Source organism: Hyperoodon ampullatus (genome assembly GCF_949752795.1).
Source record: "Hyperoodon ampullatus genome assembly, chromosome: 19".
Lineage (NCBI taxonomy): Eukaryota > Metazoa > Chordata > Mammalia > Artiodactyla > Ziphiidae > Hyperoodon > Hyperoodon ampullatus.
The window spans coordinates 19739558-19765606 of NC_136932.1; the positions used below are offsets into that span (position 1 = coordinate 19739558).

Consider the following 26049-nt stretch of genomic DNA (forward strand, 5'->3'; position numbering starts at 1 on the left):
CCATCTTTCTTTAGCTTTTCCCTGAGGGCCCCACCTCCACAGGGAACAGGGCAGGTAAAAGCATCCAAATGATCAAGGCACTAGGTACCCCTGTGGGTGCTTTCTCACCTTGAAGCTGGGGGGCTTAGCTGGGCAACTTCTGAGTCCCGACTCGCAGGGGGTGGCCACTTCATTTGGGTTGTGGACCACCCCAAGTCTCTGGCCTCTCCTGGGAGGGGGTCTGGGGAGGGGGGAAGCCTGGTGGGAGGGGACGTGAATGGGCCTTATAGTCCCGCCCTTCCTGGGGAAAGACCTCAGGGTCTAGAGGAAAACTGCTTTCCCCCAGGTGTTTGTAGGTTGGTGCTGTACAACCAGCCAGAGGGCACTAGGGGGTGATGGTGGTGGTGGTGGGGAGTTGGGTTGAATCTTAATCAGTCATGGCCACCCCACATTTCAGACAAGGTCTAGTTTCCAACACAACCATCAAAACTCAAATGGGATTTTATTGTTAAAAAGGGGGCTTGGTGGGGGCGGAAGCCACTGCTAAGTAACAAAACCAGATTCCCTCCCCGACCCCAACCACAGCATGTGAATGCTCCTGCCCCAGATGTGGGCCCAGGAGCCCTGTCCCATTAACAGTTCCCTTCCCCCCATTTCTGAGGCCAAGTCGGGCCACAGGTCTCAGAACAGGGTTTTGGCAGCAGGGTTTTCTGTCCAGGGCTGGGAGGCCAGGGAGCCCTGCCATCCCGGCCGTGCCTCCTGGGCTCACCTCCCCTTCCCAGTGGCACCGCAAGCACGGAAGTGTTGGGCAGGCGCCCTCACCGTTCCTGGGTCTCAGGAGTCCCAGCCTTCTGGGATCCTGAGCTCCTGCTCGCAGGTCACCCTCGTCTGCCCAGCCTCCATCTCCCATTTCCTGCCACATCCCATTCAGTCTTGGGGGCAGGAGGGCCGGTTCCAGGCAGGGCCCCTCAGTTATGTGCGAAGCGTCCATCTTTGCCATGGGGCAGGCGGGGCCCCCGGGTAGCCCGTTGGGAAACACCAGCTGGGTTGGAGGGGACGGCGTGGGGTGAGGAGTCCCCAGGGCCTGCAACAGGGGAAGGGCCACGAGCAGTGCTTTAGGAATGCCTCTCCAATCCCTCTGATCGCCCAGTGGCTTTGAACTCCCTAGGGGCACAACCCCAAGGTGCCAGTCCCACAAATATTCTTCAAGAACCCAGTTTCCAGCAAGGGGCAGCCATAGGGCAGGGAGCTCAACGTGCTTCCTCCCTGGGCTGACCAAGCGCTCCCCTCCCATCCCCTCCTTTCCTGGTACTGACCTGTGTTCTGGCTTGGAGAGAGTTTGACCTTGGCCATAGGCAGGGTGACCTTTCCCAGGTGCCGGCTACCAGGGGCTGGGTGCCCGCACACTTGCACCCTGTGGTCCGAGATGCTCTGCACGGGATGGGGCCCCAGGAGGTGTGTCTTGGGGCGAGAGAGCTGTGTTGGTTGGAGAGCAGTGAGGTGAGGTGGGAGCCGCATGGGGATCCGATACAGGGGTCTGCCCCAGCTGCTATGCCAGCTTGGGGGGATATGGCATGGAGGGTGGTGCACAGCTAGGGGTACCCTGGGGCCGCTGGAGCAATCCAGCCCTCAGAGCCCCACCAGCAAGGCAGGGGCCCAGACCCCCCAGTCCTTGCCCCTGGACTCACCCCTTGCCCTGTGACCTCAAAGGACTGGGACCTCCGCTTCCTCCTCTTTGCCTCCAGCAACTCCTCCCGTTTCTTGCCCAGGCTTTTCTTCTGGCCACGCAGCCAGGGCCCAGGGCCATCGCCACGATGCTCGACTGCCCGGGATGGGGCCTCACCCGTGCTGCTGGACAGGTTGTCCTCACTGGCAGCGTGCTGCAGCATGGGGCTGGGTGGCCGCTTGCAGGCCAGCAGGCTGGGTGGCCGCGCGTCGTCCGCCTCGCTCAGCGAGTGCAGGGACAGGCTGCTGCGCTCCATGCTGGGTGCCAGCAGGTGGCGCCCCTCGGCGCCCAGGGCCCGAGAGCGTCGCCGGGCAGCCTTCACCGAGATGCACTTGGTGCCCGTCAGGATCTCCTTCCTCTCTGCGGCGGGACAAAGGAGCACCCAACCCGAGATCAAGGCCACATATTCCTCCCCCTCCTGCACCTCCAACATCCCTTCTCTGCCAAAGCATCCCCCCTTCCTTGCTGTTTAAGAAACTTTGGGCAAGTTTCTGAGCCTTACTTTCATCTGTAAACTGGGGATGGTAAAACTAACCCCGCTGAGTTGTGAGGATTCTTTTTTTTTTTTGGCCGAGCCTTAGTTCCCCGACCAGGGATAGAACCCATGCCCCCTGCAGTGGAAGCACAGAGTCTTAACCACTAGACCGCCAGGGAAGTCCCAGGTTATGAGGAGTAACTGAGATAATGGGCATAGCCTATGGCCAGGGGGTAGGGATTCGGTCTATATTTGCTATTACAATTATTTCTGAGTGGGAAGGTGGGGCATGATCCTAAGTGCCATGTGTTCCCCATTCTGGTTTCTGATTGTGCCCCCAGATTTGTGTGGACAGAGCAGGTCGTTAATCCTCTCTGGGCACTGGTGCCTCTCTTTCTAGAATGGTCAGCACCCGACGCATGGGTGTATTTAGCAGTGCAGAGGGAAGGAAGGGGCTCTGGGCTGGGTGATCTGAGCAGTTTAGACGATGCCAGGCTCAGGCTGACAGGGTGGGCAGGGGGCACACCTTTGCAGGACAAAGGGATCTCTGACAGGTTCTCACTGCTGTCAGGGGAGGAGTTGATCCGGCCGCTCAGGCTGCCCAGGCTGTCCTGAGTGGGGGCCTGTGAGACGAATTGGTTGGGAAGAGAAGCCACTGGACACAGCAGGGACCCTATGTCCCCAGGGGGCTGTTTTGGAAAGGCTCCATCCCAACCCCTGGGTGTCCACCCTGGTACTCCCACCTGCAGCAGAGGAGCCCATCGGGCCAGCGGTGCCCAGTGCTCACCTCCTGCGTCACCAGGCTGCCAATCTGGATGGGGGGTGGGGTGGGCACAGAGGACCTCTTCACCTGCCAGGCCCCGGAACTGGCCTTGAACACGTGGTTGGCTTCACTGAGGTTGGCAGAGGAGGATGGGCATCTGTGGACCAGGCTGGTCCCACTGCGGTCCCACCCCCACCCTAGGGGGGAGCTGTTGTGTAAAGGGAGAGAGGACCCAAAAGTCCTGGCTCCAGACCTGTGCCACCTCCCCGCTTTCGTTCCTGCTCCATCCTCCCCAGGAAGCCCCAATCTGGGCTGGCATCTCTGGGACACAGCCCGTGGTGGCTCAGGCAGGAAGGACTGGCAGAAAGTGGCCCCTGGCCTCACCTCTCTGTGCTGATCGGAGGCAGAGAGCTGCCCTGCAGGAGCTGGGCTTCGGAGCTCAGCGTCTTCACGCTCTCTGGGTCAGACTCTGGGGTCAGCAAGGCTCCTGCTCTGCTAATTTTGGGCAAGGAGCTGTCCTGGGGAGGGGGAGAAAGGGCAGTCAGAAGACTTGGTCCTGGGCCGGGTAACAGCACAGGGTGACAAAGTCACACAGGGTGTCTGGGGCTGTAATATGGTCTGGGAGCCCCAGAGGGCAGTGGCCTGTTCTGGGTCCCCAGGGACAAGCTGTGGTAGGCTAGGCATCCCCCGTGGCACTGCCTGGTGGCCTGGTGTCCTGGGAGGGCGTCTGGGGCCATTTGTCATATCTCAGATAGCCAAACCGGACCCTCAGACCCTGGGCGGGGACAAGTGCCAGAGAAGAATATGCCGAGAAAGGAAGCTTACTCAGGCTGGGCAAGCCTTTGGGTGGGATAAGAAGGAAGGAGTCAGCTCCCTGGGGACCAGCCAGCCTGGTCCCACCGCCATGCCAACGACCTGCACGCACTGCCCTGGGCATCGGCCCCTCCCTTAGCACGTGTGCACATGCTCAGGCCCGAGGCGCCCACCTGCAGGGCCCCAGAGGCCACGCGGTCCATGATGGCGGCCCGCTCCAGGCTGCCCTCGTCCTGCGCTCGCACGTACACTTCGTACAGCTCCTGCAGGCGCTGCGGGACGGCCAAGCTGTAGTCTGCCACGGGAGGGGCAGGGCTCAGCGCGTGCCCTCGGGCCCTCCGAGGGTCGATGGGGCCCGTGGGCGGCTCGGACGCGCGGGGCGCGGGCCCTACCGTCGATGATCTGCCGCTGGCCCTGGATGATCTCGTCGCAGAGGCTGCGGTGCTGCTCCAGGCGGCGCAGGGCCTCGCGGCGGTGGCGGAGCGCGCCGTCGCGGAGCAGCGCGTGCGACTGCATCTCGGTGTTCTCCACCTCGAGCTCGTGCACGCGGCACAGCAGGCTGAGCACCTCGCGCTGCTCCTCGGAGCCGATGCGCCGCGGCAGCGTCTCCTCTAGGCGCCGGCCGCGCGCACGCAGCTCTCGGCAGCGCTGCTCCAGCGTCAGCTGGGGACCAAGCGGGGTGAGCGCCAGGCGGGCTCTGGCCCGCCGCTGAGCCTGTCCCCGCGCCTCCAGTCCCTGGACTCTGGGCTCCCGGCTGAAGCCCCATTCCGAGGCCCACCCTCGAAGCTGCCTCTCGGGCCTTGCAACCAGGGGCTGCTCCTGAGGGGCCCGTCTGTGCCTACCTTCTTGCTGTCCTGACCACAACCCATCCCTGGAACCAGCTCCGTGGATCTGCTGAGCCCCAGCCCAGCTGATGCCCTCTGGGCTCATGGTACCCTGAAACCCCCTGGCGAGGATATGCTCCAGAACAGAGGGCAGAGATCTGGAAAATCCTAATTATGATATTGGCTACCATTTTTTGAGTCTTTGGTATGTGAAAGGCATTTGTTTAATCTTCCCAACAACCCTACTAGGGCTGACTACTCCCATTTTACAGATGAGTAAGAGAGGCACAGAGAGGTGAAGGAGTTTAGTGAGGTCACAGGGGATTTGTGGCCTGAGCTCCCAGCTCCCACTGCTCCCACAGGCCTCCCCCAGCCCCTTCCTGCTGGGGCCTCTCAAACCCACTCTCCCAGACCCCCACACCCCAGGCACCTTCTGCTTTCGCAGCTTCTTCTGCTCTCCCATCAGAGCAGCGATGCTCTCCCGGGCGCAGGCCACCTCGGGGGGCTCCAGGATGTCTGGCTGGTCATCACCTGTGTCCGAGTCCTTCTCACTGTCGTCCTTGGTGTAGGACTCCTTGCGTTGCTCCTCCCTCCACTTGAGTGTCCTGCGTGACTTCTCGTGCTCCCAGCTGCCGCAGCCCCACCCCCGAGGGAGACCCGGGATTCAGGCCACGGTGGGAGGCACAGCATGCATCTCCAGCTCCCAGCCCCTGTCCCAGGCCGGGGGTGCTTACCCCGCAATGGTGAGCAGGTGGCGGGAGGTGTCGATCTGCACCTCCATGGCGTGGTTCTCCAGCTCCAGCAGGTGTCTCCGCACGTCCATCTGCTCCTGGAAGGCGCTGATGAGTTGCTCCCGCAGCTGTTCCATCTCGGCCTGCTCACCCTTCTCGCTGTGCAGTTGGACCTTGGCTGGCCGTTGAACGGCAGGTGGGGGAGGTCAGTGGAGGAGGAAGGGTCAGGCCAGGAAAGGCTGGGCTACCTGGGGCCCTCCCCTCTCTTTCTTCCCAAATGACTTCCTGTGCAAGCGCCTCCTCCAGAAAGACCTCCTAGATTACCACACCCCTCCCACATCCCACTTCCGCATTGAGTCTTCAGGCTATGACCCAAAGGTGATTCCCAGCTTCTCTGTATGAACTGGGCTTCCGCCAGCCTTTAGAGCACCTTTCCGTCAACTAATAAAAGGTGCCCTTTAGACACTTTACTGCCACCTGTTGGAAAATCATCATAGCAAATACAGAAAATGTATGAGCACCGTATCCCTTCTGGTGATGCCAGGCACAGTCTCAGAGCCCTGCACTGCAGCCCCGAGAGTGACGCCCCGCACAGCTAAACGCCCACGTGCCACTCACTCGTGTGATACCACCTAATCCTCAGGTCGAGTCTCTGAAACAGAGATCATGATTCCATTGGACAATTGAAGGACTGGAGGCTCAGAGAGGTTGATAACTAGCCCAAGGCTACCCAGCCAGAAAGAATCTGAGTCTAGCTTTGAACCCAGCCCTGCCTGACCCCTGAGCAATTTGAGACGGCCTGGACGGGCTTCGGGAGACGGGCTCCCACGGACACAGACCCACACACACACCTTGGATGTGACAGATGTCGCCCCGCTCCAGCCGGCCATGGGCCCGGCCCCGCCCACCCTGCTTGTCGATCTTGCACTTGAGCCTCTGGATCTCGCCCCGCAGGTCGGCAATGATGCTGGTGTACTGCGCGATGTGGTAGGAGACATTGAGCAGGTTCTGCTTCACCTGTGGGGATGGGAGGGGAGCAGGTACGGTCACCTGGACGCCGGGGCCTGCCTGCGGGTTCCTCTTTTCTCTTTCTTACCCCTAATCTTTCTGACAGTAATGGCCTCCTTGCCTCTGAGCCTACAACCTCTCAACACTACGTGCCTCCGCCAGAGGCATACTCCTAGAATGCTGCCTTCCCTGCTCAACCTCCAGTGGCTCCCTACTGCTTGGGGGAATGCCCTAATTCCCCCACCACTCTCTCTAGATTTTCTTTTGACTCACTGCTCCATCAGGAACATTCTGCTCCAGCCAAGGAACCATTCTACTTGCCCCACTCCCACCACCAATACCATCTCCTTCCTGCCTCTGGAACCTCTACCCTTACTGCTCGCTCGCTTCCTAAATTTCCTCCCCATCCTTGTTTCCCTCTCACAGTCTCCAAAGAACTACATGGAACCCCACCAGCACCCCCATCCCCGATCGTTGGCATCATTTCCTGCTGTTAATAATATTCTGAACTACCAATTCAGAGTATTATTATTACCTGTCTCCTCCCATCATTTAGTTCCTTAAGGGTTGGGATAAAACATAAAGTGCCTGCAATAATGGCTGGCGAATTGTAGTGTCGGGAGAATGTTCATGAAATTCTGTCTTAGAATTCCCACCCCTCTACCCACACGGGTGGAACCAAACGTCCTAACAGGTAGCGAGGATTCTAACACGTTCACCGGAGAGGGTGAGAACGTGGGCTTGGAAACCAGGCAGACACAGCTCTAGTCTTAGCGTCATCACTGCCCTGGGACTGGGAGGTCACTTAACTCCCTTCAGCCTCATTTTCCTCAGCTGTGAAATGGGGACAGAAATAACGCCTGCTTCATTTGAGGATCAGATGAGATGATTTGATAAAGGGCCCAATATAAGTGCGTAGTAACGGTCACCTCTATTATGTCTATTAGGATTAGGGGCTTTGGAAAGGTGAACATCTGAATGAGCATCTGAAGATGAAAACGGGAAGATGGAAGGGGATGACGGGGCTCGGGGCGCACAGACCTTGCACAAGAAGAAGGGGACCCTCAAGGGCTGTGGGCTTCCCGGCAGGCAACAGGGAAGGGCACAGGGGTGACGCTGGACTGGGGAGTGGGGCCAGTGCAATGGTGGCTGGTTCCAGAGAATGTGCGGTGCGGTGACAGGGCCTGGAATCAGTCCAGGGGCTCGAATCTTGGCCCAGGAAGGCGGGCCCTGGGGGACAGACCAGGGGTCCCTCACCCTGGTCTTGATGTTCTTGGCCCGGCCAGCGTAGGTCAGGGTGTTCCGGGATTCCTCAAAGGCACTGCTCGCTGGGCTGATGTGGGCGATCATCACCGTTCGGCTGTTTCCCCCCAGGGAATCCTGGATGGGGCCAAGGGCGGGCTGTGGTCAGCAGGGCCCTGCCTTCCTGCACGCTGCTCCTGCCAGGCTGTTCGTGATGTCCTTGTGGTGTGTGTGTGTGTGTGTTTCCCTCTCTGTATCTCACACTAACACACACGCACGCACACACGCACACACTCTCACAGGTGCTGAAGCCGAGCATCACAGGACTCTCCCCTCCTCCTCTGCTGTCCCCCCTTCTTCCCTCTTCCAGCTTCTTCGCCAAAGTTCATATTTGAAAATTTCGAGTATCCAGGTCAGGGTCTCCCGGCTTCCCTTCTCCTCCCCTCATACGTGAGAACGAGGAAAGGCAGCAGCCCTGGTTGGCTGGGAACCAGAGGGGAAGAGCCCCGTGGGGCCCTGGACCCCTCCCCCATCCCCTCTGGCTTCCCAGGTCCCCCTTTATCCAACTGCTGGTGGCACTGTTGTCTTGGCTGGAGTGAGGGGGGTGATGGGGACCTCTGTATGAAGGTTGAATTTGGCCTGTGGCCACTGCCTCCCTTGCCCTGGGCTTGCCATGCCCTCCTGGACAGACAGAGAGTGCACAGCGGGGCTGCGGGCTTGGTGGGAGACAAAGCCCTTGGCTGCAGCAGTTACCAGCTGGGCGACTCCAAGCAAGCTGCATCACCTCTCTAATCCTCAGCTTCCTTGGGTTTCGAGGGTGGCAGTAATTAACTGTCCTACCTCCCAGGCTGTAAGTGCAGTGATGCTGGCAGGCCGATGGCCAGCGAGCATTAAGCCATCTGCAGCTCTGCTATCAGCCTAGACAGACCTCTGCTGAGATCCTACGTCCAGCACTTACTAGTGTGAGGCCTTGGGAAGGTTACTTAGCCTTTTAGTGCCTCGGTTTCCCCATCTGAAAATGGAAATAGTAATCCCCTAACTCAGACTCGCTGACAAGATGAAAGGGACTGGGAAGTGGGTGCTGAGGCACCGAACACAGAGCCCAGCCAGGAGCGGGGCCTCCCAACAGCAGCCTCTGGGAGCCATGATGCTGACTGACTACCTGAACCCCCAAATCCAGACGACCCCCAGTTCCCCTAGACCCACAGCCCTGGGGTGGGAAGTTAGATGCAGCCCAGTCTTTGGTGAGAGTCACCAGATAACATACAAGACACCCAGTGAAATCTGAATTTTGGATAAATAACAAGTGGGTTTTTGTTTTTTGTTTTTTAGTATAAGTATGTCCCAAAGATGGCATGGGACATACTTATACCCAAACAGATTTTGTTTATTTGAAATTCACACGCAGCCAGGTGTCCTGTATTTTTCCTTGTGACGCTGGCAGCCCCACCCTGGGTGCCAGGCACTGGGCCCGGTGGCAGCTGGTACCTTCAGGAGCCGGGTGAGCTTGCTGTCACGATAGTTGATGTACTTGTTGCTGCTCTTGTCGCTCAGCGCGTTGATGCAGTTGCCCAGGGCCAGCAGCGAGCGATTGATGTGGGCCCCCTCTTTCATGCGCTGCCCACGGTTCTGTGTCTGGGGGGCGAGCAGTGGGCGTGACTCCCTGCCCCGGGCCATCCTGAGTTGTAAACCCCTCCCTCTCGCCCGGGGCCCTGCAAGGGAGAGATGCTGAGGGCCTGGTCCCACCCTCTGTCCTGCGGTCAAGGAGGGCATTCGAGAAGGTCAGAGAACTGGAAGGCCTCTGAACAAGAGTGGGGGACAAGAGGCTTCTGAGGAGGGCTGAGACCCTGGCACTTCGTCTGCCCTGGGGCTAGCCCCGCGGCACAGCTAAGGCAGCGCCGAGAATGCGATGGAGGTGGGTCATGGCTTCCCAGGCAGCTCAGCTGAGAGCCGGCCCGGCCATGGGCACACGGCTCTAGAGGGTGCGCCAGGCTTCAGGGATGGAAGAGGGAAGTTTGTGTGTGTGTGTGGAGGCGGGGAGTGAGTGTGTGTGAATTGCATGTGTATATGTGACAGCATGTATATGGGTATAAGAAAGTCTGTGAGTGAGGAAATGGGTTGAGGTGTATGTAAGTGGGTGTGTGAGCAGGACAGTGTCAAGTCCCAGGAGGCTCTGCCTACAGCCGCCCTCGGGAGATGTCTTTGCCCAGCCTGGTGAAGCTGGGACCCACTCACTCCAGTGGCCGCGGGGCACACCCTCTCACCCCGCGGGGAGCTGGCTGCTCCCCTGTACTCCTCCTCCAGGAAGCCCTCAGGCCTTTACTGGAAGAGAGTGGCGTGTTTCTCCAACCCCACCCTGTTTAAACCAACCCCACATGTTCAAACATGAAGCCCTGTTACATCTCCCTGGCGCTGTCCTGTCCCTTGCATCTGCTTCAGTGCTAACGGTGACATCACCCAGCCCCAGCACTCAGGTGACCGTGAAACCTCCAAGTTTGCCCGCAGGAGGGGGCCTGGGCCCAGGCGCAGGGCCAGGCGGACAGGGCTTAGTGATGGGGGACAAATGCTGAGAAATGGGTGATGGATCTTTTTCTCTCCCTGATGTGGTTGGCAAGGGCCTCCTCCCGGGCTCTGCCCAGGGTGCCCCCAGTCGGGGGACGTTGTTTCCCCCCCTGCCCCAGCTCCTCATTGGGCCCATTCATTCTCTTGCCTGGCCCTCCCTCCTCCGGGGCAGCCATATCTCCTTCCCTGGAGAAATCCCCACGCTCCCAGGCCCCTTCCCACAAACAGCCCTTGAGTGCTTCCCCAGGGTCCCCCCCATCCTTCTTGCTCATCGGAGACATTCCTCAGTCGCTTCCCCTCGGGATCCCCCTCATCCCTGCCCTCCCTGGGACAGTCCCCACCCCCACCCCTTGGGGAGCTGGGCGGCCAGCATCCCTGCCCTGTCCCCCAGGCTTTCTCCCCAGCCCCACGGGGAGCTAGCCTCACCTGGGAGGCCCGCTCAGAGCCAGCCAGGTCAATCATGAACAGGCGGCCCTGCCGCACCTCCTGCAGGATGTTCTTGACCCGGCTGCGCTGGCGCACGGACACCTGGAGCACGGCGTGGGAGCGGGAGGACGTCTGGTTGGCGGCCGTGGGCTCCTGGGTCCTCTGCCGGTTCCCCTTCAACAGCAGCTGCATGATCTGGGTGGGTGGGACGGGGGAGGGAGGCCACTCCTGGGGACCCGTGGGGATGCTCCCACGTCCTGCATCTGAGAGGTTGGGAAGGGGCCCAGGCAGGGGTGGGTCGGCCCCCTGTGTGCTGCGGGGCCTGGGAGGTCAGGGTCTGTCTGTAAACTGGGAGGCTGGTTGCCTGGTCAGCCCCCAGGGTCTGCGTGGCTGGGGGTGTGTCATCCAGGATGCTCTGTGTCTGCCCCAGCCCCAGCCCAGCTGAGCGGGCAGCTGCTCCCTGGCTGCAGGGCCCAGCCCGCTCCTGCCCATCCCCACCGGAGGTTAGTGTCCCTCCCTACTGCCCGGCTGGCTACACAAGACTCGCCTCTTTGGCATTGACGGTGGAGACCTCGGTGATCCCGGCCACCTGGATCACCCCTTTGGAGTCTTCCCTCAGCTCCAGGTACCCCAGGGCAGGGTTCAGCAGGTCCCGGATCATCTCGTTGTAGATCTGATGGGCCAGGTTGGGAGGGGCAGGGGACAGATGTTAACGGGAGACCAAGGGCAGAAGGTTCAGGCAATGGCCAGGCTCTCTGTCCCTCCCGGGTGCTCCAGGCTCCTCTCAGGGAAACCCTGGTTAAGGAGAAAGACCCCTTCCTTTCTAGGTGGTGGGCATAGGGGGCTTCAGCATCCAGAGGGAAACATCGGGCTGCCAGAGCCAAGGGTACAGAAGGCATCAGAACCAAATGGAACTCCCTTTGCAGGCTGGCCAGGCATGGGACAGGGGATGGGACCTGACCCATGGCCAAGCCCTGTTTGTTGCTAGGCAACCCATACTCTACCTTCACCTGCTCCCACCTTGCAGGCCCCCAAAGTGCATCTTGCTGGTTGGGTCAACACCACGCTGGCTGGAGCAGCTGCTGGCAGTAATATCTCACTGCCCTTCCTGAGCTGTCACCCAGGAGATTATCAGCTCCCGGAGGGAGCCGGAGAGGCCAGGAGCCAGATGGCATCTAGCCCACTGGCTCTCCTGCCTCTTCTGGCCTCTGTGTGTCCCCCGCCCCCCAGCCACCCCCGCTGACCCCTCATTGCCTGGTGGTAGCATTCATACAGGTGGGCATCAGAGGCTGTGGCAAGAGAGTGAAGGCTGGCAGGTCCCAGCCTGTCCGTGTACGTGCAGTTCCCACCTGTACCTATATACACTGAGTGCCTGCAGGTAGCCTGGAAGGGCAGACAGGGTTGGCTTTCAGGAGTGTGCCCAGGAGGGTGGCGTCTGGGAGGATAGCTGAGGTCTGTGCTCAGCGACAAGGCTACTTTGGCGTGTGGCACAACGGGCACGGCTCGGCTTTAAAGCCCTGGGGTCCTGAGTTTGAATCCCTGCTCCCTCACTTACTGTGTGACCTCGATCTAGTTGCCTAACCTCTCTGAGCCTCAGTTTTTATAAAGTGAGGCTGACCATCTGCACATGGGAGAGCAGCAGTGATGAGCACCCCAGGAAACTGCCCCGTGACCTGGCCCCAGGGAGGTGAGCCAGCCCAGTCCTATGGACCTCTTGTCCAAGCCCACGGGACAGGGTGGAGGGAGGACTCACCTCCAGGTAGGACATGGACACCTCATATTCCATGTCGTTGCTGGTCTCCTCAATGGCACAGAAGAGGTCATTGAGGGTCCGAATGTAGATGCCGGGCTCATGGTCTGTGCCCAGCATGGTGTAGGTTTTCCCGCAGCCTGGGGCAGAGCAGGGGGGGCGGGTGAGCAGGGCAGTGGCCGGGCGCGCAGGGGCTCCTGGCAAACCTGGGTCTGTCCGCAAGGCTGGACCCTCCCAGGTGGCCAGGGAGGTGGGGGGGAAGGGGAGAAGATGGTATCCTTGGCTGGGGATGGGGCTCTGGGTGCGAAGGGCCCTGGGGGAGGGTGGTTTTAATCAGCCACATCCTCGGATCCTGCTCCGGTTGGGGCCAGACTAGCTCGGCGGTGGAGGGGAAGGGGGCTTGATTCTCAGAGTGGACAACCAGGGCATACGGTCCTCTCCGTGGGCTGGGCTCCCCCTCACCTGTGGGACCATAGGCAAAGACAGTGGCATTGTAGCCTGAGATGACGCCTTCAATGAGGCTCTTGGTGGTGGCCTGATACACCATCTCCTGCAGGAAAGAGGAGACCCGTCAGGGGCCTGGGCACAGGCAGGGCAGAGCACACAGGCCCACGGGCACATCCTGGCTCCCAACAGCAGCAGCTTCTGTCCCTGGAGCCCTTGGCCCCAGAGAAGTGGGGGTGGGAAGTGGGGGATGGATGTCTCTGCTTTCACCCCATGGGGGGATGCCAGCCTGAAAGAGAGCTCGTGACACCTGAGACGCCTCCCCCTACCGCCGGCTCCCAGCCCCCAGCCCCGAGGACGCACGCATTACACCTGCCGCTGGGAGCATCCCGCAGATGGGCAAGACGGGGGTCCCTGGGAGGGTGTCAGCTTCCCGAAGCTCCCCTCCCAGCGCCAGATGGGCTTCAAGCACTCTCCTCCAGCTCCCATAGGGGCCACCTGTGGGGTGTGCTGTGTGGGTCCCCGTGTAGGGTGGCCTCTGCGTGCTGACCGGGGTGTCCACGCAGGAGGCTCTGAATGCACCACGCAGGCACACGCACACTTGCATGTGTGGGGAGAGAGCAAGTGATGGAAGGAAGGCTGAGGGTCGGTGGCAGGGTCCCCCAAGGACTCCCTCCTGAGAGGGTCAAAGGGCAGAGAGAGGATCTTGCGTGTCCCTGGGCCCAGGCGCCCCTCACCTGGGTGGCAGTGTAGTCAAAGGCCACGTCGAATAGGTAGGACTTCTCCCGGGAGCGATGCGCCCGCAGGATGTCGTCGGGGTCTTCCATTGGGTCCATAAGAACCACCATCTGCAAAGGTACCCGAGGGGAGGCGGGTGGTCACCCGGGAGCCCCAGGCCCATACAATGTCAACACTGACCACTGACCTCACCCCTCCTCACTCAAGACATGGGAAAGAGTGGGGATGATGCTCTGTGTCCAGGAACGCCGGGCCCAAGGAGGTAAACTGAGTCCTGACAAAGGACAAGGCACTGAGGGGGATGGGCTGTCCTAGAGCCAGCCAAGGTCGCAGAGACAGTGATGGCGCTCCTTTCCTGGGTCAGCAGGGGAGCCAGGGCCAATGACAGCCCAAAGAGGACCTGAGAGCAGACAAGACATGAGGGGCAGCCCCTTGGAGGGGCAGACGGAGCTGACTGACAGAGGAGGCTGACTTGGGAGCCCGGCCCGGCTCCGTGGACCTGGGAGATCCACGTGTCCCTGTCGGTGCACCCCCGTCCAGCACCAGGATTCAGGAGGCCCAGTGCTGGGAGGACCACAGCCTTGGAGCTCCCACCAGACTCCTCCCAGTAGGTACACAGCTGTGCTCACTGCGTCTAAGCTGGCCTAAGACCCCTGGGGTCCCAGCAGGGCCCCCTTCTGGGATTCTCAATGGAGGAGAGAAGAAGGAAGAGGTAAGACAGCTCCCTAGGAGGCCCGACCCAGGACCCTCACCCAGAGGTCTTATCCAATCAGATGGGATTCCAGGTAAGCCAGTTAGAGGGGATGCTCCAGACAGGCTGGGCTGGGGCTTTGTGCAGGGCAAGAATGAGGCCACTGACTGAGGCCCCCTCACAGCCTGCCAGAGGCTGGGTGGCCACGGTGAGCTGAGTGCAGGGTGTCGGGGCCTGCGGCTGTACCTGGGGTGCCCACCTGTCCCCAGCCACCACCTCAGGGCTTCAGCCCCAGTGCCCTGTAAGCTTGTCCCAGGATCCAGTTCCTGGCTCAGGGCTCTAACGCCAGCAGCAGGAGCCCTGATCAAGTTTCAGACCCAAATGAAGATACACCCGCCCGCAAGTCCCCAGGTGTGGGTGCCAGTGGAACGCAATGGAACTTGACCAGATGTACAGCTCTCACCCTCGGTGCCAGAACTCCTGTGCATACTGGCAGCGCCAGCGGCCTGAGGGCCACCCTCTAGGGACCTTTGATGCAGGAGTGGGTGAGCTGTGTGCACTGATGCCCAGCACCCACTGATCACCTTCAAGTGACCTCTGGGCACTGCCAGGTTCATGGCACCATCAGCATTTGGTTCTTTTGACATCCAGGCTCCTGAGAATCAGGACATTGTCAGCACAGCTGCTACGATCCCCTCTTAAAGAGGGCTTTGTCTGCGTCTCCATCTGTCTGGGCCCCAGCCTGCGCCCCACCCTTCAGAGCATCACCCCCATCCTGGTCCACTCTGGCATACAGTGGAGCCCTTGTGCCCCTCAGCCAGGTGAACTGGAGCTGAGCCGCGGAGGGCTGGGGTGGGGTGGGGCGCTGTGGGCTGCACAGGGAGTTCAGGCCGGGTGACCACGACTGCTGGGCACCTTCTACGGACAAGGCATTAAGTGGGGCCCTCGAGGAGAGAGAGAAAATGAAATGTGGTTTCCTGCCTCTGACATCACAGTGGAGTGGGGAACAGATCATTGTAACAACAAGCGCCGAGCTCCAGGAGGCAATCAGAGCATAGTGGAGGGGCATGTGATCCGTGATCCAGGTTTTCCCCTGCAGGAGGGCTTCCTGGAAGAGGTGGCGCCAGCACTGAGTCTTTTTTTTTTTTTTTAAGCTTATTTATTTATTTATTTATGGCTGCGTTGGGTCTTTGTTGCTGCACATAGGCTTTCTCTATTTGTGGCGAGCGGGGGCTACTCTTCATTGCGGTGCGCAGGCTTCTCATTGCAGTGGCTTCTCCTGTTGCATAGCACGGTCTCTAGGTGCGCAGGCTTCAGTAGTTGTGGCACACAGGCTTCAGTAGTTGTGGCTCGCAGGCTCCACAGCACAGGCTCAGTAGTTGTGGCACACGGGCTTAGTTGCTCCGCAGCATGGGGGAATCTTCCCGGACCAGGGCTCGAACCCGTGTCCCCTGCACTGGCAGGCGGATTCTTAACCACTGCGCCACCAGGGACGTGCCCAGCACTGAGCCTTAAAGGATGAGTAAGAGTTGGCTGAGGAATGTGAGGTGAGGAAAGCAGACGAGGGAAAAGCACTAGCAAGGCCACGAGGTAAGAGGCAGGCTGTGGACAGACGGCCTCAGCTCAGAATCACTGGCGATTCTTGTGAGAAAGGCAGGAGGGATTTTTCCTCCTGTCCTCTCTGCCAGGAATCTCGACAGCACAGACCCAAGGTGGCCACAGAAGGAGACGTTGGGGCCCCTCTGTGAGCACATGCTGTCCCCGCTCTGGGAGGCTCCTGTACGTCCTGAATGTCACCCAGGCTGACACCCAGCATCTGCCCAAGGAATGTTTTTCAATAAAGCTGCATAGAGGGAGCTTTGAATGTGCCACATGCAGTGCTACGTGCTTTGCACGCACTTTCTCATTTTCCCCAACAGCTTAGAGTAGGCACTTGTATCATCTCAGGATTATCATGAGGAATCAGATTGGTACCCAAAAGCTGCACTGCCAAGTACAGAGCTTGTTGGATTCAGAGCTGTTGGGTTCCAGAATCCAGGCTCCTAACCACCAGGCCCCCCGCCCCTGCCTCTGGACCAGCAGCTGCCTTCCTGGGGCCTGTCCTGGTTGAACAGTGTCCTCCCCAAATTCAAATATTAAAGTCCAATCCCCCAGGCCCTCAGAATGTGACCTTATTTAAAAAGAGGGTTGTTGTACGTATCATCAGTTAAGTTAGGATGCGGTCCCTTTATAAGGACTGGTGGTGTCCTTATAAAAAGGGGAAATTTGGACACAGACACACGTGGCGGGAAGATGATGGGAAGAGACACAGGGAGAAGATGGCCATCTGCACGCCGAGGACAGAGGCCTGGAACAGATTCTCCTTTGCAGCCTCGGAAGGAGCCAGCCCTTCAGACTTCTGGCCACAGAACTGTGAACGAACATATTTCTGTTGTTTGAGCCCCCCAGTCTGTGGTACTTGGTTCCAGCAGCCTTACAAATTGATACACTACTGGAGGCAGGCTCCTCCCTCAGCCCGGAGGGAATGGGCTAGCCTGGGAGCTCTCTTTCACAATTCCCTGCATCTTATATTTTTTTAATTAATTAATTAATTAATTAATTTTAGTTTTGGCTGTGTTGGGTCTTCGTTGCTGCGTGCGGGCTTTCTCTAGTTGCGGCGAGTGGGGGCTGCTCTTCTTGTGGTGGCCTCTCTTGTTGCGGAGCACGGGCTCTAGGTGCACGGGCTTCAGTAGTTGTGGCTCGCGGGCTCAGTAGTTGTGGCGCGCAGGCTTAGTTGCTCCGCGGCGTGTGGAATCTTCCCGGACCAGGGCTCAAAGCCGTGTCCCCTGCCTTGGCAGGCGGATTCCTAACCACTGCGCCACCAGGGAAGCCCCTCTGCATCTTAAATGTTCATGCCTGTGGCATGCTGGGCACCTGACTCTGGGAGGTTTCAAGGGGCACGTTGACCACACAGGACGCACAGGGCCCTCCCGATGCCGGCGGGAAGGTGGGAGGCAGGGCCGGGAGTGGGGAAGGTGGGTGGCGCACGGCAGGGCTCTGTCCCCACTGGTCCAGGCCTCCTAGCTCAGCAGAGGCCCCCGGGCTTGACCTCTCCCTGCCCCCACTGCCTCCAGCTCCAGACCTGTTTTTCATTCAATGCTGACTGTGACCTTTCCATGGTTCTAGCTTTGGGCCTGGAAACCCAAGACCCACAAGGGAAGTAGGGGGCCTCAGGCTCGGGAGAGGGTGTCATCCATAGCCTGTGTCCCCATTAGGGACCAGGCTCCTCGCCAGTATCTCCTAGGTGAGAAATACCGTGAACAAAGTGTGTCGGGAGTTCTTCCCGCTGCACACCGCTCAGCTGCCGGGCTTTGATTGGCTTTGCAGTTTTAACCGCTTCTTTCTGGCCTCCAAACGGCTAAACTGAGATCAGGGTTTCACAATCTTGGCACTATTGACACTTTGGGCTGGATCACTGTTATCAGGAATTGTCCGCTGTGTTGTAGGATGTTTAGCAGCAGCCCTGGCCTCTACCCACTAGAGGCCACGGCACAGCCTCGTCCCAGCTGTGACATTGCCGAATGTCCCCTAGGGAACAAAATCGCCCCCAGCTGAAAACGTCTGACCTAGACTATTCCTCCTCAAGCCTCCAAACTGGCAGCAAAGATCTCCAGGGGAGGGGATGTGCAAATTGGGTTCAGGCTCCATACTGCTGTGAGACCTCGGGAAAACTGCACCACCTCTCTGGGCCTCAAGTGCTTCCCAGTTGGAAGTCTGGGAGGACCAACAAGGCCGTAGCCTTGAGAGAAGAAATCGTGCCAGCACTCCTCGCCTACTCAGGAAGCCCCAGCAGAGAACGGGTATCTGGGGAGGCCCCAGCCTAGGAGACATCATTTCCAGTCCTGGGAGCTGAGCCCATAGCCCCTGTATTCTCAGGGTGTAAACAGGACCCAGCGAAACAAAAGCCTGATTCCAGGTGGCTATCACCCCTGTAAGGCTGTTTCTAGATTTTTGTTTGTTTTTTCTTTAAGAAGGAAAATTCATGGCTGGTCATAGTTCTAGTTGTAAAAGTACCATCCTGTGGGTACTCAGGAAAGGAGATTTTGATCTCAGGAAGGGTGTTCCTGGGCCCTGACAGCCTTCAGGCTAGATGGAAAAGACCAGAACGCTGAGCTCATAAAGCCACCAAGGCCCAGCTGGCTGCTCAGGACAGAGCCACACCTGGCTGATGTCCTGGCCAGGTCCCCACATGCCTACAGGACTCTGAAGACCCTGAGGCCTCGGGTGAGAGGACGTGTGACCAAGATTGTCTAGGGCTGCATCTCTCATGGGTCTACAGATGCCTTCATCAGTGTTGCCCTGGGAGCCTGTAAAATACAGATTCCCAGGCACTACCCAGATTCACTGAATGAAAATCTCTGGGGAACTGGGCCCACAGATCTGCCTTTTTAACCTGCACTCTTACCTTGTACCCATTCAGGCACTCAGTGTAAGAATCCTTGCATCCTGGCAGCATTATTCATAATAGCCAAAAGGTAGGAAGCAACCCAAATGCCCATCAACTGATGGACGGGTCAACAAAATGCAGAGTAACCATAGCCTGGAATAGTATCCAGCCACAAAAAGGAATAAAGTTCGAACCCAGGATACAAGGTGGATGCAGCCTTTTTTTTTTTTTTAACTTTTTGGCTGCACCCCGTGGCCTGGGGGATCTTAGTGCCCCAACCAGGGATCAAAGTCCCACCCCCTGCACTGGAAGCGTGGAGTCCTAACCACTGGGCCGCCAGGGAAGGTCTTACAACGTGGATGAACCTCGAAAACATTATGCTCAGTGAAACAAGCCAGACATGAAGCACCACATATTGTATGATTCCATTTCTACAAACTGTCCAGAACGGGCGAATCTATAGAGACGGAAAGTGGTTTCCTGGGGCTGGGAGGGGGCTGGGGAGATGGGCGGGGTGGTAGCTAAGGGTGGAGGGAAAGACTTCTTGAATCCTCTCCCAGTCACCCTCCTTTGGGGTCACAGAACCAAGAAGCATCCAGATGGTGGGTGTGCACCGGGGGCTCTGCCCCCGGGCAGGTGAGTGGGGCTGAAAGCGCCCGGGCTGCTCCCACAACACTCACAGTCTCTGACTCTCGGCATCTGTCACCTTATACTTTACTCACCTTTCACAATAGCCTGCACTTGCATGGCACAGCTCTCCCTTACAGGATTGCCTCTAATCCTCTCAACAGCTCTTGGGCTGGGCTGAGCAAGTTCTTTTTTTCTTTTTTAATTAGTTAATTAATTTATTTATTATTTTTGGCTGCGTTGGGTCCTCGTTGCTGCGCGTGGACTTTCTCTAGTTGCGGTGAGCGGGGGCTACTCTTCGATGCAGTGCACAGGCTTCTCATTGCGGTGGCTTCTCTTGTTGCAGAGCACGGGCTCTAGGCGTGTGGGCTTTGGGAGTTGTGGCTCGCGGGCTCAGTAGTTGTGGCTCACAGGCTTAGTTGCTCCGCAGCATGTGGGATCTTCCCGGACCAGGGCTCGAACCCATGTCCCCTGCATTGGCAGGCGGGTTCTTAACCACTGTGTCACCAGGGAAGTCCAACAGTGGAGCAGGTTCTTAACATACTGTCTTCTGATGAGGAAATGGAGACCAGGACCCGGAAGCCCCTTGGTGGCTCCTCCGACAGGACCCCAGGGGCACGGGGGCGGGGGGTGACAGTTGGGCTTTGAACAGATAAAGGCTAATTGTGGGATTATGCATATGGTCAGGTGACTTAAATCCTGTCGACAAACGTGGTCTGGAGGGCTGGGGGGAGGATCAGCAGGCTGCGGGCTCTGTGGGGTGGGGAAGGGAGCTGTTTGTTCTGGAACTTCTGGGCCCCAGCGACCTCTCAGGCTGTCCCTACACCTTGCGGTCATCAGTGGCATCCCTGAGGGGTCTGGTGTCAGGGTCTATTCCTGCCCCAGATGCTAGGAGACCAAGCTCCTACCTGACTCTTCCATGAACACAAAGGTGTGGCCGTGACAGATTGGGGACCACCAGACAGGGAGCCCTGAAGCCAGAAGTGGGTGGGCAGGAGGTGGACCAGGGTTTCACTTACCTCTGGGGCCTGAAACCATCCTGGAGGTAAACTAACCTCTGTTAAACGCTGACTGCGTGCCAGTTGCTGAGTGAGCACTGGGCATGCGTTGGCCCATGAAGACTTCTAAGACGGCACTGTGACAATGATCTCGAATCAAATGGGGCGATGAGGGTGGGTAAGACCACAGGCACCAGACCACCTCATGACAAATCCAAACCCTAACTCCAGCTTCCCCAGAATCCGGGCACACCGGCCTCTTGTCCCCAGAGGACACTCTGCCGAGTGAGTGTCCACCTCTGCAAAGCTAGGGGAACAATGCCTCCCTCATCTGCAGGAGAATGACGCCTAGCTCTTAAGCAAGGCAGTCCTAGGACCCCTCACGGTGGCCCAAGCCAGTGGGTGGCTGAGGCCTCGGTCCACCTCTGCCCGCTCAGAACCCACCGGCTGGTGGGCTTTGGCAGCATCGCCTCCCTGCTGACCACCAGGGGCCGGGCTTCAGTGGTGACCTCTGGGCTGCTCTGCTCGGCGGCTCCCCACCCGCTAGCCCGGGACAGCAGGAGCAGGGGTGAAGTAAGCCCTGCATCACAGAGCAGGCAGAGCCCAGAACCCCAGGCCAGCAGAGGCTGGGTTGGGGAGCCCTTCTGCGGGGCTGGGCCGTGAGGGAGGGCCACAACCAGGGGAGCAACGGAAGCAGCCGGGTAAAGGGCAGATCTGCTTCCCAAGCAGACGTCTCTTTAGCGGAGGCCGGGTGCTGTGTAGGATGCTTGGGCCCAGCTGCACCTTTGCTGGGAAAAGACTCGAAGGCCCTGTGGTCCTGGGGATGCTCCCAAACTCACCCTGCCAGCCCACCGGGCTCTAGACCTCAGGGAAAAGGACCAGAGCAGCTGGCCCATCAGTGAGGCTGGCCAAGCCTGCAAGCCCCCAGCCTCCCTCAGGGCCAGTGATGCAAGCCCGGGAGGCCTGGGCCACAGAAAAGCCACGGGGGTCACCGGAGAAGGATGGAGGTCAGGGGGCAGGGCCTAGCCAGAGGGCGAGGCTATCCATTTTACTTTTTGGACTTCACCTTACTGGTCAGAGGGACCGAGCACTTGAGCGGCAGCTGGTTTTTCAGAGGTTCCCAGCTTGCCACTTGCTGTGGTGTCTCCCAAACTGCAGCCCAAGCAAATGTATCTTTGGGTTTTTTTTGTTTTCTTTGGCCCCACCATGCAGAATCCCACGCGGGATCTTAGTTCCCCGACGAGGGATCGAACCTGGGCCCCGTGGCGTGGAAGTGCAGAGTCTTAACCACTGGACCAAGGAAGTCCCAGGCAAGTGCATCTTTGAATCCAGCAGGGAGAGAAGATGCTGGGGGCCGGAAGCTTAGCATTCTCCCTGCAGGGCCTGGAGTCTGTGTTGAGAGCCCTGAGCCCACGCTGCTCAGACCACTCTCTCCATGTCTAAGCTGACAAAAGAGCAGCCCCGTTGGGACTGCCCAGCCCTTGGGACCTTCTCGGAGGCGCAGCTCGGCCTCCCTCTCCACTGGCAGGGACAGAAAGGAGCCAGTGTTTGCTGTGCGTGGGCACACAATGGGCTGTGCCCTGGACCAGAGCGTTTCCATCAGCATCAGTTAATATCTCTCAGCCCCCACTCCGGCTGGGAGCCAGGAGCAGCCCAGAGAGAGAGCATCATTGTCCCACCTCTGAGGACCTGATGTCCTTGGGGACAAGTTGGACAAACAGGGAGTGGCCTTGCCTGGAAGGAGGTTTCTCCTCTCGAGTTCTCTGGCCGTTCATGGTTGGCCCCTCTCATCAGCCAATCCAGCAGCCCTGGGCACTCTCAGTCACTTATAGATGATAACTCACAGCTATTAAATGCCTAATGGGTACCAGGCCCTGGGGAAGCACCGTGCATACATTTGCGGCTGAAGACCCTCCAGAGGAGGCATTATGGTTACTGTCCCCACTTACAGAGGAGGCAACTGAGGCTTCTGGAAGCAACCTGGCCCAGGCCACACAGCTGGTAAATGATAGAACCTACACTACATAGCTGTTGTGTGCATTCATGCTGCTCCCACCAGGCCTTTAGATGGGTTCTTCCCAGCCCTCCCCTGCCTTCCTTCAGGTCTTTGAGGAAGGCTACCCTTTTCCAAGAGGGCACAGAGGACGAGAAATCAGGAGGCTGGTGCCACCCAGCTCTGTTGTGGCCACAGCTCACTTGGGCTGAAGGAAGAGGCTGGGTGGGGTGAGCACTTGCCCCAGGGACCCCGAGGCAGGCAGACATCACAGGCTTTGTCCACCTATGGTCTTCTTACCATGGCCCTTGGGCTTCCTGAGTCCAGCCTGCCGGGCTCAAGGCCAGCAGGTGCCCACTTTATGCCTCTCTCTGCAATGCACTGCGCCACCCTGACTCCTCTGACCTCCTAGCACATCCTGCCACCTTGATGAGCCTGGGCACTCAGGAGAAGCTAGCAGCAGCAGCCACAGAGCAGAGGCAAGGGGTTGCTCTCGGGGTCCCCAGAGGCCATATCACCACGATGCTTCTACCCAGGCACCAAGCCTGCCCCCACCACTGTGCCCATCCCCACCCCAAACCTGAGTCCTCAACTGCCTACCCCAAAAACCATCCTGGCCGTGGTCTACAGAGTGTGCGGCCTGGCTCCTGCCCACGCCGCCAACCTTATCTCTCTCCTCTCGCCCCTTCTCTCTCTGGCTTGAACCACACTGGCCTCTTCTCAGTTACCCAAGTGTATCACAATCCCTCTCACCACAGGGCCTTTGCACATGCAAGTCCCTCTGGTTGAAATTTCTCCCTTCAGCACACTCTTAATGACCTCTTCTTCATCCCTCATGTTTTAGCTCAAGCACCCTTTCTCAAGGAAGCCCTCCCTGACCTCTGGGTCTAGGTCAAGTTCCCTCTTATTCTCATATCTCCACACATTTCTTTGCAGCCCTTGCTGGCTACAAACTCATACGTTCATGATTCAATTCTTTCGTTTAAGTCTCATCTCCCTGCACTGGCAACGGAGGGAGGACAGGGTCTCTTCTGTTCACCGTGGTTTCCCGGCTCCTAGCACTGTCCCCAGCGTGTTGTAGGCACTTGATAAATATTTCTTGTCTCCTGTGTAAACGGAGGTGGGGCTTGCCCTGCCCACCTCATCACGTTGACAGGAGAACCAAGAGAGCAAATAGACATCCAAAGACTTTGCAAAACATGAACAGTCTGGAGGTGAGCATTAGCTCTAGACGCTATGAACACGTGCTCTACGGGTAGCAGACCCATTAAGGTGGGGAAGTCAAGTCATGGGTACACGGAAGGTGTGTGAATTTTTTCAGGGCTGGAGGGAGGGGCTCAAGCTCCCCCTCCCCCCCAGACCAGGGAAGCTTTTAGCTCTCCTTGGATCAATCTAGGGAGGCTTCCTGGAAGAAGGACTGTGGTTTCCTTGATGATGTAGTCAATAGTACAAGGAGTTCAGAGGGTAGAGGAAGGGCCCTTCCTGCCCCCACCAGGTGTGAGCAGACCTCTGCCCTGCCCTACAGCTCCCAGCCACAGCCCCATGTACCTGCTCGTCTACTTTATGGGCGATGAGGGTGGCTCCTTCTTCCAGCTCCGCCACGCTGATGGGCCGGACCCGGAGCGCCACCTGGGAGGGAAGGCCAGACCCCTGGGATTAGATGGAGAGGGCTGTGCCGGGCCGCAGAGACAAGGATGAGAGGACCCCAGGAATCCTCCCCTGGACCAGCCCCATGGGTTCCTCTCTGTTCAGCCATCCAAGCCTGGTTCATCTTAAGGAAAACTCAGTGGTTCAAGGCTACCATCTAGGTCGAGGGTACCAGGTCCACAGAGTGTGGGCTCTGTCTGAGTCTATGAACTTCCCAGGAGCCCGTGCCCCAGGGAGAGCCCCAGTGGAGAGAGCTGTCTGATCCTCCAGGCTGCATCAGTCACACCCCAAATTAAGCACCTGCAGCTCCCCTGGGCTTTGAACTTGGAGCCCTTGGTAGTGAAGCAGCCTGTCTGTGCGTCTGTGAATGATGTGGGCGGGAGGTGGGCCGGGGGCCCAGGGGACATCCCCTCCTCATGCTGACAACCAGTGACTGCATCCCCACCTGAGGACAGTGCCATCGGAGGCTCCCACCTGCCTCTATCCTCCCGCCAGAGAGAGATGGTGGGTCTTCATCCTCGGCCTGGGTCTCCCCCCAGACGGGGCACTGCTTCTTCTACTGATCAAGGGGAAATAGCTGCCCTTGTGGGGCACCAAGGGCGGGGTGTGTGGGTATAACTAACGGGCCCTCATGCCAGGTAAGAACCCTTCACTCTCAGAGGCACTTCACTGCCTGTCAGGCCGCCCACACCGGCCTCCTCAGCCAAACTCCACGGGTGGCAGGGAAGGCCCCTCCATCCCTGCCCCTGGGGCGCACACCACACAAGCCAAGGCAAGCCATTTTCAAAGAGACAATTCTAAACTGCCAAAGAGGATGTTGCAGAGCCCCGGGCTTGCTCAGGGGCCTGGGGCTGAGGTTCGTCTTCGGAGCAGCGAGCTCACCCTACAGAGGCGGGAGTCTCTGGGGGCCGCATTATCCTCCAGTTACATTACCACCCACCTGCTGGTGATGGCGGCCCTTTCCCAGATCTCAGAAGTTAGGGGGTGGGGAGGGGGCTGGGAGAAAGCAGTGGCCTTGGGGTCACTGAGTCTTCCCCCCATCACTCAGGTGGAGACAAAGACAGGTTTCGGATTATCAGTAGGGCCAGACTGTCTCCCGTGCCCCCCACTCACACCTCTTCCTCTGCCCCAGTCCCCAGGGCTATGAGGGGCCATCTTGGTTGCTTCCAGCACTTCTCGGAAACGTTTCGAGTCCTTACTTGGGTAGCATCTGTGTTGCAATCCAATAACCAGCTACCTTCAACCCTGTACCAGCTCCTCTGGTACCTGGGGGCTCTTGTCTACCTACCTGTGATCCCCAAACCCTTTAAACTCCTGACGCCACCGGGCTGGCATGCCCTGGTTCGCCAGGAAACTCCCACCTTCTTTCCCCGGGCAGGTAGGTCAAAGCCCTCCCTGCCCCTGGCTTTTCTGGATCAGAGAGCAGTCTTGTTCCAGAGCCCCATCTGCACAGGTGGGTGGGTGGGTGGGGGGCCCTGCTGGGAAGGTGTAAAGGGTGAGTGGGACTGAAGTCAGGCTAACTTTCCAGGCCTTAGCAGGGTGGCCATGATGCCCTCCTTCCTGACATGCACGACTCGGGGCAAGTTGCTCTGGACGCTCCCAGCCCCTGACCCTGAGTGTCCTCTTAGCGGGGCCACACAGTACGGTCCGGAGGCCGCCCGAGGGTGTGGGTTCGGGGGACCAGGGATGGGGTCGAGGAGGGGGAGGTTGACGGGTTCTCACCATGAGTTGCTGGTCCTTGGAGTCCCCGCTGTTCTTCATGCTGGCGGCGGGTGGAAGGGCTCAGGCCGCGACAGCGGTCGTGGCCGAGCCGCAGCCCCACCGCCGCCGGCTCCCTCGCAGCCTCGCCTGCGCTGCGGCTGCCTGACAACCCGAAACCAACGACGCTCCCGCGGCAGAGGCCGCCGACAGGGAGGCGGGGCCGGGGGAGGGCCCCGACGGCGCCTCCCGCCTCCCGCCTCCCGCGCCCCCGCCCCTCCGCGCTGCTGCCGAGGGGTGGCCGCCTCCGCCGGGGAGCCGCCCTAGCCTGCTCCGCTTTCCCGGCGAGTGTCCGCCTGTGCGACCCTCCGGCCTTCGGCACGGCCCTGCGTCCGTCCGTTTGGTAGCTCTCGGCGCCCCCTCCCCGCACCCCGGGGCTCGCGGCCTGGGCTCCTCTTCCACGGCCCTCCAGGGGGCGCCCGTCCGGC

General features: G+C 59.2%; 1 protein-coding gene across 1 annotated transcript; it reads right to left on the minus strand.

Moving 5' to 3' along the window:
* Positions 1-947: 947 nt before the first annotated feature.
* KIF19 (kinesin family member 19) lies at positions 948-25624 on the minus strand (the record flags this gene model as incomplete). Its single annotated transcript, XM_079725238.1, has 20 exons — positions 948-1063; positions 1296-1455; positions 1668-2065; positions 2707-2803; positions 2968-3073; positions 3328-3461; positions 3930-4051; positions 4149-4419; positions 5011-5209; positions 5315-5489; positions 6163-6328; positions 7577-7699; positions 9050-9196; positions 10550-10744; positions 11097-11222; positions 12303-12439; positions 12762-12849; positions 13481-13591; positions 23765-23845; positions 25586-25624. 20 exons carry the CDS (start codon positions 25622-25624, stop codon positions 948-950), a joined length of 2991 nt encoding a protein of 996 aa, XP_079581364.1.
* Positions 25625-26049: the final 425 nt, after the last annotated feature.